General features: G+C 47.6%; 1 protein-coding gene across 1 annotated transcript; it reads right to left on the bottom strand.

The window, feature by feature from the left end:
• Positions 1-10,378: 10,378 nt before the first annotated feature.
• LOC110431497 (flocculation protein FLO11-like) lies at positions 10,379-11,563 on the bottom strand. Its single transcript, XM_021450602.1, has 3 exons — positions 11,474-11,563; positions 10,917-11,389; positions 10,379-10,820 (listed from the first exon to the last, which is right to left on the bottom strand). The coding sequence occupies exons 1-3, from the start codon at positions 11,561-11,563 to the stop codon at positions 10,379-10,381; spliced, it is 1,005 nt and encodes a 334-aa protein (XP_021306277.1).
• Between the last annotated feature and the right edge of the window lie 3,061 nt (positions 11,564-14,624).

The following is a 14,624-nucleotide window of genomic DNA, read 5'->3' as shown; positions in this document are numbered from 1 at the left end:
CAATACTTGAAAGAAAACTAATGCTTGTCAAGTTTGATCCAAGGTTAAGCTTTTTCACACACAAAAGGGGGTTATCTTAACCATGTTAGACAAGCCCTACATGCAAGTTATATTTTTAGTTTTAGTATGCATGATATGCAAAGTAAAAGTTATTTACAAGATTCAACACACAACTTTTATCTTTTAGTGAAGTTGGATAGGTCAAGCACATTAAGTTCATTTCTCAACATACAAAAATTAGCTTCATCTAGGGGTTTTGTGAAGATATCCGCCAATTGATTTTCCGTTCCCACATTCTCTAAGGATATGTCACTTTTAGCAACGTGATCCCTAAGGAAATGGTGGCGGATGTCAATATGTTTTGTGCGGGTGTGTTGAACCGGGTTGTTTGCAAGTTTTACGGCACTTTCGTTGTCACACAACAAAGGTACTTTGTCTAGTACTACTCCATAGTCTAGCAAAGTTTGTTTCATGTAGAGTATTTGTGCACAATAAGCACCGGCGGCTATGTATTCCGCCTCGGCCGTTGACAAGGCAACACTATTTTGTTTCTTTGACATCCAAGAGAGAAGAGATCGACCTAGGAAGTGGCACCCTCCGGATGTGCTTTTTCTATCAATCCGGCACCCGGCATAATCCGAATCGGAATAGCCTACAAGTTGGAATCTTGCACCTTTGGGATACCACAAGCCTAGGCAAGGTGTGTATTTTAGATACCTAAGAATTCTCTTGACCGCAATCAAGTGAGATTCCATAGGCATTGCTTGATATCTTGCACACATACACACACTAAACATTATATCGGGCCTAGATGCGGTGAGGTAGACTTCCTATCATGGAGCGATAGAGAGTCTTGTCAATAGGGTTACCTCCCTCATCCAAGTCGAGATGCCCATATGATGCCATGGGAGTCTTGATTGGCTTGCAGTCCATCATCTTGAACCTCTTGAGAAGATCTTGTGTGTACTTCTCTTGAGAGATGAAGACCCCTTCCTTCATTTGCTTGACTTGAAATCCTAGGAAGAAGGATAGCTCGCCAATCATGGACATCTCAGACTCCTTGGACATCAAATCACCAAATTACTTGCAAAAATCTTCATTAGTAGAGCCAAAAATAATATCATCAACATAAACTTGGCAAATGAAGATTTCCCCATTTATTTTCTTGGTGAAGAGTGTTGTGTCAACTTTCCCAATCTTGAAGCCCTTCTCAATGAGGAAGTCCCTAAGCCTCTCATACCAAGCTCTAGGAGCTTGCTTGAGACCGTAGAGTGCCTTGGACAACCGGTACACATGCTTGGGGTACCTAGGGTCTTCAAAACCGGGGGGTTGCTCAACATAGACAAGCTCATTAATATAACCATTTAAAAAGGCACTTTTCACATCCATTTGAAATAACTTGATATCATGACTAGATGCATATGCAAGTAGGATACGGATTGCTTCAAGTCTTGCCACCGGTGCAAAGGTTTCACCGAAGTCAAGACCTTCCACTTATGAAAAGCCTTTTGCCACAAGTCTTGCCTTGTTGCGCACCACTTTGCCTTGATCATCCTTCTTGTTCCGAAAGACCCACTTTGTTCCAATCACTCTTGCATCTTGGGGTCGCTCTTCAAGTGTCCATACTTGGTTGCGAGTGAAGTTGTTCAACTCCTCTTGCATGGCCATGATCCAATCCGCATCACGAAGAGCTTCCTCTATAGTCTTTGGTTCATCTTCAAGAGACACAAAAGCGTGATGTTTAATAAATAAAGCATGTCTAGAACGAGTAGTTACACCACGTGACGGACTCCCGATGATGAGATCTTGAGAGTGATCTTGGAGGAGATGTGATGTTCTTCTTGGTGCCACTTGAGGGGTTGGTTGGGGAGTATCAACATCTTGTGCTTGTGCCACCGCTTGCTCATGAGTGACTTGGGTGTCTTCATGAGCATCTCTCACATCCTTGTCTTCATCTTGTGATACATGTGAGGTGGATGGTGGCTCAATGACTTGCACATCATCATCATCTTCTTTAGGCTTGATGTCTCCCACCGGCATGTTCTTCATGGCATCCCTCAATGGTTCACCACCTACATCATCAAGATTATCACTTGCTCCTTGGGAGCCATTAGTTTCATCAAATTCAACATCAAATGTTTCTTCAACCATGTTTGTGGCATGGTTAAAGACCCTATATGCTTTGGACTTTGATGAATAGCCAACCAAGTAACCAATGTCACATCTTCTTTGGAACTTTCCCAAGTGTTGGCGCTTCTTGTAGATGTAGCACTTGCATCCAAACACTCTAAAGAATGAGACATCGGGCTTCTTCCCATTGAGCAACTCATATGGTGTCTTCTCTAGGAACTTGTGAGGAAAGAGCCGGTTTGAAGCATAGCATGCCGTGTTGATTGCCTCGGCCCACATCTTCTCCGAAGTGTTATACTCATCTAGCATTGTTCTTGCCAAGGTGATCAATGTCCGGTTCTTTCTTTCTACAACCCCATTTTGTTGTGGTGTGTATGTTGAGGAGAACTCATGCTTGATTCCCACTTCATCACAATACTCTTCAATGTTGGTGTTGTCAAATTCTTTTCCATTGTCACTTCTAATTTTCTTGATCTTCACATCAAATTGATTTTGGGCATTCTTTGGAAACTTCTTGAATATTGATGCAACTTCGGCCTTGTCTTGCAAGAAGAATGTCCAAGTGTACCGGGAGAAATCATCAACTATGACCAAGCAATATTTATTGCCTCCAAGACTAGCATATGTGGTTGGTCCAAACAAATCCATGTGAAGTAGCTCAAGCACTCTTGAAGTAGAGAGATAGGCTTTGGTTGGATGAGTGTTTGCAACTTGTTTGCCCGCTTGACATGCACTACAAAGTTTGTCCTTTTCAAATGTCGCATCCTTCAAGCCTCTAATCAATTCTTTCTTCATCAACTTCTTGAGTGTGCCCATTCCAACATGTGCTAACCTTCTATGCCACAACCACCCAAGTGAAGTCTTGGTGAATAAGCAAGTCTTGACATCAACTTCATTGGATGAGAAGTCAACCACATATAAGTTGTTGTGCCGGAAGCCTTTGAATATCACTTCATTGTCATCTTCCTTGGTCACAATTACTTCCTTCTTCTTGAATAGGCATTCAAATCCAAGATCACAAAGTTGTCCAACCGAGAGCAAGTTGAAACTCAAAGATTGCACATAGAGCACATTGGTGATGGAGTTGTCATTTGATATAGCAACCTTTCCTAATCCTTTGACCTTGCCTTTTGAATTATCACCAAATGTGATCTTCTCTTGGTTGTCAACATCTTCATCAAGAGAGGTGAACATCTGGGGATCTCCGGTCATATGTTGAGTGCAACCACTATCAATTACCCAATGTGATCCACCGGTCTTGTAGTTCACCTACACACAAGAGATCAAGCTTGAGATTTAGGGACCCACATTTGCTTAGGGCCCTTGAGCTTCTCTACTAGTTGCTTTGGCACCCAAATCTTCTTTGGCCTTTGCTTGTTGGGCGGCCCCATGAAGCTAACCTTGACCTTGCCACTCTTGTCTTTCCTTACAATGTAGTGAGCATTGAAGGCAAATGGTCTTGCATGCTTGGGCAAGGGTGGTGGTAGTGGTGCCTTACACTCATGAGCAAAGTGTCCTTCTTGACCACACTCAAAGCATCTCTTGGGCTTTGGCTTGCTTGGTTGATCATGAGTGGCTAGTGACTTGATGAGCTTTGTTTGATGAGCCTTGTAGCCAATCCCACTCTTGTCCATCTTCATGACGGTGTTCATAAAAAGCTTACTTTGAAGGTCCTTCCCCTTTGTGAACTTTGCTAACCCCATGGTTAGGTGTTCCTTCTCTTTCTTGAGCTTGTTGTTCTCTTGAGTTAGCTTCTTGATGATTGGGTCATTGTTGCTAGCTAACTCATCCAAGATGAATGTCTCATCTTCTTCTTGCTTGTCATACATCAAACCAAGCTTGAGATATTGATTTTCTTCCTTGAGCAACTTGTTCTCATATGCAAGCTTCTTGTCTTGATCAAGTGACTCAATCACATTGGTCTTGTGCTTGGCTTGTTCTTGCAACTCTTTCTTGACATGACATTTTCATCCTTGAGCTTGATAGTGTCCTCATAATTCTCGGCCACTACCACTTTCTTGCCCTTGCAATCAACACATTTGCTTGTGCTCTCCACAAGTAAGTCATCACAAGATGTGGCTACATCAAGCTTAGCAACATTGTTAGTAGCAACATGTGTTTCATCAATTGCAAGTTCATAAGCAATCTCAAGGTTGTCATAGTTTGCTTTTAGAGTTGTTAGTTCTTCTTTCATTGCTCTATATCTAGTGATAAGCTCATCATGAACACTCTCAAGTTTATCATGTTTTTCTTTGAGCTCTTTTAGAGAGAGTTTGAGCTCCTTGAGCTTAGTGGTCATGATCTCATTTTGGTCTCTAAGCTCATCACTAGACTTAAGCTTTGCTAGAAGTGTGTCATTTTCAAGTTCAAGCTTTTCATTTTCACTTCTAGTCTTTCTTATGACTTTTGTGTATTTGTTTAGCAATTTTACAAGTTCATCATAAGAGGGTGATTCATATTCACTATCACTTTCACTACTCTCATCCTCACTTTGTACCTTCCGGTCACCTTTGGCCATAAGGCATAGGTGTGTAGAGGATGTAGATGGTGGTGAAGATGATGGTGATGGAGCATCGATGGCGATAGCGGCAACCTTCTCATCATCACTTTCATTGCCGGAGGAGTCACCACTTGAGCTTTCAATGTCGGTGAGCCAATCACCAACAATATAAGCCTTGCCATTCTTCTTCTTGTAGTGCTCCTTCTTCTTGCCACCTTTCTTCTTGTATTGCTTCTTGTCATTTTTCTCGTCATCGCTTGAGTCATCTTGCTCTTTGTTCTTCTTCTTGTACTTGTCCTTCTTGGGCTTTGGACATTGATGAGCAAGACGACCAAGCTCACCACAATTGTAGCAATCCATCTCGGAGATGGGATTCCTCTTGCTACTTGTGAAGAACTTCTTCTTCTTGGAGTCAAATTTGACTCCATTCTTGTTGAGCTTCTTCAACATCTTGGTGGTTCTTCTCACCAAGAGGGCAATAGATGCATCATCATCACTTGAAGTTGATGACTCAACTTCAATCTTCTTGGCTTTGCCCTTGTGAGAAGCTTTGAGAGCCAAGTCCTTCTTTTCTTTCTTGGCCGACGAGGAGCCATCTTGAGGGTTCATGTGCATGTACATCTCATGAGCATTGATCTTCCCCAATATGGTGGTTGGTGTAGCGGTGGAAAGATCGCCTTGATGGAGCACGGTTACTATGTGCCCATATTTCTCAATGGGAAGCACACATAGTATCTTCCTTGCTACATCCGCCGTACTCATTTGTGTAAGCCCAAGTCCATTTAGCTCCTCTACAATGACATTTAAGCGAGAATACATTTCATTAGCATTTTCTTTAGGAAGCATTTCAAATGTATTAAGCTTGTTCATCACTAGGTGATAGCGTTCCTCGCGTTCAGTCTTAGTTCCCTCATGGAGCGCACAAAGTTCCTTCCAAAGTTCATTGGCGGTTTTGTGGCTCCGAACACGGTTGAACACGTCTTTGCAAAGACCTCTAAAGATGTGGTTTTTGGCCTTTGCATTCCACTTCTCGTTTTCTTGCTCTTGTGGAGTAAGAGCGGTGGCTCTTTCCGGAGGGACAAACCCTTCGGTCGTGGCTTTTAGGCACTTTACATCGCATGCCTCAAGGTATGACTCCATCCGTATTTTCCAATACGGGAAGTCATTCCCATCGAACATGGGTGGCGGTCCATCCCCGTTAGACATCTTTCTCTAGGCGGTGAAGCCTAAATAATGAGCACTAGGCTCTGATACCAATTGAAAGGATCAAGATACCCAAGAGGGGGGGTGAATTGGGCTTCTCTAAAAATTTAAGCAACCTATAAGCTCCAATTCAACCCCTTGTGCCTAGTGTGACTTAGAGAGCTACCGGATAAAAGTTTTGCAACCTAGTTCCAATCCTATTCTAGCATGGCAAATCTAAGAATGTAAAAGCACAAAGTAAATGCTAGAAAGTAAAGGAGTAGTGGAAGAAAGTGCTCGGCGATGTTTTGCCGAGGTATCGGAGAGTCGCCACTCTCCACTAGTCCTCGTTGGAGCACCCGCGCAAGGGTCTTGCTCCCCCTTGGTCCGCGCAAGGACCAAGTGCTCTCTACGGGCTGATTCTTCGACACTCCGTCGCGGTGAATCACCCAAAACCTCTCACAAGCTTGACACGTGCCACCCACAAGAACTCCGGGTGATCTTCGTGCCTCCAATCACCACCGAACCGTCTAGGTGATGGCGATCACCAAGAGTAACAAGCAAAGAACTCTCACTTGACCCAAACAAGGCACTAGAGAGTGGTGGATGCTCACTTGACTCTTGGAACTCACTAGAGGAGGATTCTCTCAAGAATTCACTCAAAAACTCAATCCTCTCTAGGCTTTTGCAACTCTCTTGCTCCACAACAAGTTTCTCTAAAGTTCAAATGGGCAAGAGAGGTCTCATGTACGAGGTGGAGGAGTATAAATACTATCCACGAAGTCCAAAGGTCGGCCAACCGTTTTCCACTGAAAACGGGGTCACCGGACGCACATTATGTTGCACCGGACGCTCTGCACCGAGCGTCCCGTGTGACATAACGGCTACCTGCGTTTTTCTCTGACAGGTCACCGGACGCTAACTCCCAGCGTCCGGTGCACCGTCCGGTGCTTGGGGAAACTTTACATGCTCCCTGCGCATGGGACCGGACGCTACCCGGTGCGTCCGGTGCTTAGGGGAACTTTGCAAGCTCCCTGGGTAAGGGACCGGACGCTACCAGTTGCGTCCGGTGCCCCTTTGGGCACCCAAACTTCGTCGAAACGCGATCGCTCCAAAACGAAGTTTGATCCTCTCGATCTAAGGACTATCTCTAAGCTGCCTAGAGCTAGGTTTACCAAGTGTGCACCACACCTAAACCTAAAGCCTTGCCTAAGTCAAGCTACTAGATCAAAGCCCCTCTTAATAGTACGGTCAAAGGAAAAAAAGTCCTAAACTACTCCAAGTGCCCTTCTTCACCATATGGCACTTAGACCTAGTCTAGCCTTGACGATGTCCATCCATCCTTTGAAAACCGAAACGATTTCTACCATTAAGTAGGCATGTACATCCCTGTCCATCGAGAACCTATTTACCATGACCTTACCTATGACTTTGCCTCTGCAAAACACACGTTAGTCATAGTAATCAATAATGTCATTAATCACCGAAATCACTAGGGGCCTAGATGCTCTTTCACAAGGAATGGGACATAACCCACGAAAAGATGGACCTCTATTGCAAAGAAATTCGGAAATGGGAATCCAATTTCTACGGCATAGAATACATCCACGTGGTTCGGGATAGGAACCAGGCAGCAGATGTGTTGTCAAAGATAGGGTCATCTCGGGCCCAGATTCCGCAAGGCGTTTTTGTTCAAGACATCCACGCGCCAAGTGTTGGTACAGACCTGGTCGAAAAGCAATCCAATGAGGCAATGCTCATAGACGATACCAAGCCGACAACCAGCAGCCATGATTGGCGTGCTCCCTTCATCAAGTATATATCGGATGGATCGGGTTTTCAAGATAAAACGGAGAACGAGCGCTCCTCCGGCGGTCTAAGAATTACATACTGGTTGATGGTAAACTTATGCGAAAGAATGCAAGCTCAGAAGTGTTGCTGAAATGCATATCCCAAGATGATGGCGTCAAGCTCTTAGATGACATACACGTCGGGTCCTGCGGCAACCACGCTGCCTCCGGAACACTAGTCGGGAAGGCCTTCCGAGCAGGCTTTTCCTGGCCAACCGCGGTTGCCGACGCCGAGAAACTGGTCCGACACTGCGAATGATGCCTGTTCTTTGCCAAGAGGACCCATGTGCCTGCTCACGAGATTCAAACTATTCCGTCGTCCTGGTGTTTCGCCTGTTGGGGCCTTGACATGATCGGGCCATTTAAGCCGGCCCCCGGCAACTTCAAGTTCATCCTCGTACTAATTTACAAATTCTCGAAGTGGATCGAGTACATGCCACTGGTGAAAGCAACCTCCGAGAAGGCTGTGGAGTTCCTCAATCAAATCATACACAAATTCGGGATCCCCAATAGCATAATCACTGACCAGGGCACTCAGTTCACTGGCACTACATTTTGGGACTTCTGCGTTGACAGGGGCATAGTCATAAAGTACGTGTCGGTAGCTCACCCACGGGCCAACGGTCAAGTAGAGCGAGCGAATGGAATGATTATCGATGCTCTAAAGAAAAGGCTGTACACCGAGAACGACAGAGCACCACGACGATGGATGAAAAAGTTACCGGCTGTGGTCTGGGGTCTCCGAACACAGGCTAGTCGCAACACGAGTGTATCACCCTATTCATGGTTTACGGCACCGAAGCAGTGCTTCCGTCCGACGTGACCTTTGGATCTCCAAGAGTCGAAAATTTTGACCAGTCTTCGGCCGACCTCGCCAGAGAGCTCAAAATCAACTACACAGAAGAAAAGGGCCTAATCTCATGCCTTCGAACAGCAAAATATCTTGAAGCCATTAGGCGGTACCACAACAGGAACGTCAAAGACTGTTCGTTCGTGTTCGGTGATCTGGTACTCAAGTGGAAAACAAGCCAAGAAGGAACGCACAAGTTATCCACACCTTGGGAAGGACCCTTTGTGGTCGCCGAAGTCACACGACCTACATCGTACAAACTGGCGTACCCAGACGGAACACGCCTGCCTAACTCATGGCACATAGACAAACTGCGCCGTTTCTATCCATAAGTTCCAGTACATTTAGTTTGTAAATCTCTTATGATCAGTAGTAATAAAATTTTATCTTTCTTGCTATATACTTCTTTTATATGCAGAACTTCCGACAAGTGCCACAATCTTGTTTTAGGACGAAGGTCCTTAAGTGTTATTAACCCGATTCAGTGATACATCACTCAGACAACATTGCAGCGCTCAAAACCATGGTTATGATAAATCAACCTTTATTACAAACTTTATATACAAAGTTTACAATAAACACCCCTTTGGGTGGTCCCTAGTCTACTCCTACAGACTACTCTACAGGCCTACTGCTCGGGCTGATCACCCGCACGACCCTGGTGTCCAGTCGAAGGGGTCGGGGCCACCGGCGTCTGGCTGGTCGAGACCGCAGGCGTCGACCGCCCATCTCCTGCAATGGACACCCCGACAACTCCCTGGCCGACCTATCTGACCCGGGCTGGTCAGGGGGAGTTGTTGTCCCGCAGAGGTTGATGTCGCCGATCACTGTCGATGACAGATCGAGCAGACCAACACGAAGGTCGTCTGCCTCCTGCAGACCAACCTCCTTGGGATACCCCCGCTCCAGTCGGGACAAGTCAACCAGGGGGTAGTGGGCGCGCACCATGCTGAGGACGTGCGCTCCGGCAAATTCCCCGGCGTCCTTGACAAACTGCTGAAGCCAGTCCCACGCTCATTGCGCCTTCTCGACCGGGGTCAGCCTCGGTGCGTAGGGCTGGTCTTCTGGGAGTTCAGGGCTGATCAAGTCGAGAACCGGGGCCACTCCTTTCCAGATCTTGATGCAGTTGGCCTTCTAGGAGTCCCGGTCCTTGATCAGCTCGTCGAGGTGCTTCTTAGTATTGACTTTGAGCACTATGAACCAAGCAGGAAGTCAGTGCACACACAAGAAAAGGAACGTTGAGTAATCAAAAAACAGGGTAACACGGTTCTCACCAGACAACTCCCGACTCTTGTTCCTTAGCTCCTCGTTAGCCCGGCGCCCGGCCTCCAGCGCGCCGGCACGCTCCTGGTCGAGCTTCTCCTTTTCTTGTCGGAGGCGTGCAACCTCCTCCAAGTCTGCAGGAGCAATTTCTGGTCAACAAAAATGACTACGCGGTAATATACAACTGCTCGGAATGCATGACTGACCTTTCCTTTCCCGATCTCTGTCGGCTAGTCGCGGATTGAGATCGAGTAGGCGCTCTTCCTGAGCACCCATCTCGGCCGCCTTCTCCTCGGCCTCCGACCGAAGCCGGTCTACTTCCGCGGACAGGGCCTTATTCTCGGCCACGATCCCTTCAATCTGGTCGAAGCACCTTTTCTGGTACTTCGCTGTTTTCATTGTGCCCTATAGGAATCACACATATTGACGTAAGCGACAACGCGTATACATTTCAAGCAGAATGCAAGACCACTTACCTTAACCTCATCAACGAGCCGCTTAGCTGCGCGCTCCACCCTCACGGCCTCATCCGTCTCCACGAGCTCCTCATGACCAATGAAATGGTCCCCACGTTAGCGCCACACGTAAACGTGATGGCGACCGTCATGGAGCGACCTTGGATTTCTTCAACTTCGTCGTCGGAGGCCGCTTAGTCTCCTCGCCCTCTACGCTTCCCTCAGCTGTGGTCATAGGTATCACTAGACCTTTATCCTGGCCAAGGGAGCCCTTTGGCGAAGAGGTTTCCACTCGGGGTTGAGTTGCGGCCCTCCTTTCTTCAGCGGGCGGGGGAGTCGGGGCTCTGTCTCCCTCCTCCGCGACACTGCTCGGGGGAGGCGTCCTCATAGCCTCATCATCCCTTGTAGGGGTGCTCATTCCGGTCCTCGCCTGAGCTGGGACCTCCTCGACAGTCTCTGCCACGCTCACTACCGAGGGCTGCTCCTCGGTCTGCTCCTGGGTGGTCTGCTGAGCGGCATCTTCGACGACAACAGTCGGCTCGGCCGTCTTCAGGCTAGCGACGTTGTCTGGATCAACGTCAGACGCCGTACTAACAAAAATACAACATTTTACCAATGTCAAAAGTAGCAGCAACAAAACAAAAAACAAATATGAGGAAGTGCAAAAGTGAGATTGAAAAACTTACAGATCGGAGCGCCTGTGTGTCGCTGTGAAGAACCTCCTCCTGGTCCTACCAGTCGCCGCCGCCACCCCTGTCTCTCCAAGACGCGTCGGCTCGGCGTGTGGAGCAGGAGGATCACTGGTCACCTGACCAGTAGTGGTCGGCACGACGTCTGGACGACTGCGCGGTCTTCGGACTAAAGAGGGTGCAGCCTCCTCCTCGTCCTCGTCGTCGTCAGTGATCCTAACGAGCTGATGATGTTTCGGAGCTTGGCTGGTCTTCGCCGGCAGCGCCTCCGTAGGAGATGGGTCCACCGCCATTGGCCTTTTCCCCGCCACCCTATCCTCGGTGGTCGGGGTGGGGCGGTTCTGTTCCTCTTCACTGCTGGTGTATTGAGGACACCGAGCAGCATCGTCCTCCGGCGGGTCCATCCCAGCAGGATTTTCCATACCAGGTGCCAGTGACACGTACACTGCGCACCGGTCAATGTCTCCAATCTGCAATAGAACCAACGACAAGTCATCAACTAGGAGGCAACAGTATTCATATAGCAATACTAGTCAATAACAATATTTATTTACCTTAGGAGCTGGTCGTCCCAACTTGAAGGCCTGCATCGGATCACTGCTTCGAACGATGTTGTCATCTGATAAGTTGAACAGCTCGTTCATCAGCTGCTGGACCTCCGCCTTCTCCAAACCATCAGGGCTCATTCTGGTCGGGTTCTGGCTCCCCGCGTACTCATACGCCGAGTGTACCCTCCTCTAGCAGGGCATCACCCAACGCACAATGAAGTTCCCGACCACTCCTGGCCCATCCAAGTGGGACCAGTCGATCAGGCTCATCAGGTCTGCAACCTGCCCAGCGAATTCCGGGCGGTCCGTCCAGCTGACCCTCTTCTCGGGGATGTAACCCACGTCGCAGAACGTGGCGCTGCCCGGCTCTTCCCTGATGTAGAACCACTTCTTGTACCATTCGGTGAGAGAAGTGTTCCATGGGCAGCTGAGGTACCGGTTCTTCATCCCATCGCGCAGATTAAGGTATACTCCACCTGCAATATTGGAGCCTCCAACTGCCCCTTTCTTCCTCAAATAGAAAAGATAACGAAAGAGGTCGAAGTGCGGCTCTATTCAAACATAGGCCTCGCACAAGTGAATAAAGGTGGAGATGAGAAGAATAGAGTTCGGGTGCAGGTTGCAGATCCCGATCTCATAGTAAAGAAGAAGGCCCTGGAGGAAAGGATGGATAGGAATCCCAAAGCCCCTCTTGAAGAAATCTTCAAAAACGACAATCTCACCAGCGCGGGGGTCGAGGTAGCTTTCCCCTTCCGGTGCCCTCCAACCGCCGAGCTCTTGGTTATGAAGCAGACCCATTCCGACGAGGTCGTTGAGGGACCTCGTGCTGCTCCGGGACTTCTTCCACTCCTTCGCCCTCAGCTCGGCCCTTTTCTTCGAGTCACTCTTCGCCATTGACGCCGAAGAAAAGACTTTGAGCTGGAAGTTAAAGATGGAAGTTGCAGGAGGCAGGAATGGCAAGAGCAGAAGGTTTGTAAGCAAAGGCAGGGTAAAGAATATGGGCGCTGCATTGAGCCTTTTATAACAACAGCTCCACCTCTTCCACTTCCCGCATTCTAGGGAAGTGGGCGGCCCCTGCGGCGGATGTGGCGTTTCGGTTTTCAATAATTACCGGCAGTTAATATGGTGGCTTTTATATATAATTGGTGGTTTCCTTTTCTTGAACCACACAAAGAGCGGCTACACAGTTATCAGGCGCACCTTTTTACGCAACCGTCTAACAATACGCTAGGATGCCTTGTCGCATCATGCGTTAATGTGGCAAGATGCTTTTTCCAAAGGACAAGTGGGCCTGGTAGAGGACTGTGTATGACATACCTGGGGACTGTACCGACCACCGAGCACTATACGCTCGGGGACTGGACGACCAGCCCACCAATTTGAGAGTTTGGGGACTGTCCCGACCATCGAGCACTATACGCTCGGGGACTGGTCGACTAGCCCACCAATTTGAGAGTTTGGGGACTGTACCGACCACCGAACACTATACGCTCGGAGGCTGGTCGACCAGCCCACCAATTTGAGAGCTCGGGGACTGGTCGACCAGTCTGTTCCATTACAGACGAGCATGATATGCTCGGGGACTGGTCGATTAGTCTATTCAGTTGCAGACGAGCATGATATGCTCGGGGACTGGTAAATTCAATTTTTTAGACTTTGCTACAAGGCTCATAATTCGCTTTCCAGCAAGCTCGAGGACTACATCGGTACGATGCATCTAGCGATGCATCTCAGTTTTGGAATTTCTATGAAGACCTTTTTGATCCTGGCACCATGTGCATACGACATCTACTACCAGGCTCGGGGATTAAGTGGGCACACTTCACCTTGCGGTGAACATGCTTGCTTTTTGAAAGTCTGTCCTTTTCAGAAAAAGAAAAAGTGGGCACACTTCACTAGGAAGAAAATCTTTTTTGATTAAGAGCACCATGCATTTTTCGAACAGCCTGCTTCTTCGATGTCAATGTTGATCAACTATCTTTTGAGTTGGTTAAAATACCGTTGCAACTGTTTGGGCGACTTTCATGCTGATTGAAGATGTCAAGCCTTGCTGGTCGAAGAAGCTCAAGACGGCGTGTTACATCACAATACATAGTGCTCGGAGACTAGCTGTGGGGGTATAAACCCCTATACTCTTACGGCTAGACTTGGGTCAGGAGAGTTGGCCCATCACGAAGACAGTTCGAGGCTTGATCCAACTGTTCGGAGTTTCATGCAAGGAAACGAGACGCGGAGGTCAAGCAGGATTCTAGTCGGTTAGAATAGGAATTGGTATCGCACTATCTAAGGCAATTGTAACCGACTAGGAATAGTTTCTAGATTTGTAACCCTGCCCTCTGGACTATATAAGGAGAGGCAAGGGACCCCCCTAGGCAATTCATCTCAACACAATCCAATACAATCAGACGCAGGACGTAGGTATTACGCCCACGCGGCGGCCGAACCTGGATAAAAACCTTGTCTGTGTCTTGCGTCACCATCGAGTTCGTAGCTTGCGCACCATCTACCGATAAACTACTACCGTGGGTATACCCCAAGGTAGACTGCCGACTAGCTTTCATCGACAATCTTGCATCAAGATTAGCACTATCTCCAAACAAAAGCAAACTGAGCTTCCACTTGAGCCCCTTTACCCAGGAGTATCATCGGGTGCATCCAAAATGGTTTCTTAGCCTATGATGCATTAGGCGCAAACTGTGTACCTATTTTGCACCAAAACTAACTCTGTCTCCAAACAGACCGAAGCGAGATTGCATATGACACATGTCATCTAGGAGTTCTATTGGGGTGCGTCCAAATGGATTTCTTAGCATATGGTATGTTCCATGCAAACTGTGCACCTATCTTGCATCAAGATTAGAACTATCTGCAAACAGATCGAACCGACCTTCCACTTGAGCCTCTTCACCTAGGAGTATTATCGTGTGCTTCCATAATGGTTTCCGAGCCTATGGTGCATTATGCGCAAACCATGCACCAATCTTGCACCTAAACTAACACTGTCTCCAAACAGATTGAAGCAAGATTCCATATGACACACAAGATCTAGGAGTTCTATCGGGAGCGTCCAAATTGATTTTCGAGAATATGGTATGTTCCATTCAAACCGTACACCTATCTTGCATCAAGATTAGCACTATCTCGAAATAGACACAAC

Source organism: Sorghum bicolor, unplaced genomic scaffold, assembly GCF_000003195.3.
Source record: "Sorghum bicolor cultivar BTx623 unplaced genomic scaffold, Sorghum_bicolor_NCBIv3 super_27, whole genome shotgun sequence".
NCBI classification, from domain to species: Eukaryota; Viridiplantae; Streptophyta; class Magnoliopsida; order Poales; family Poaceae; genus Sorghum; species Sorghum bicolor.
The sequence above is the reverse complement of the archived record's forward strand: the minus strand, read 5'-3'. Positions and strand labels throughout refer to the sequence as shown.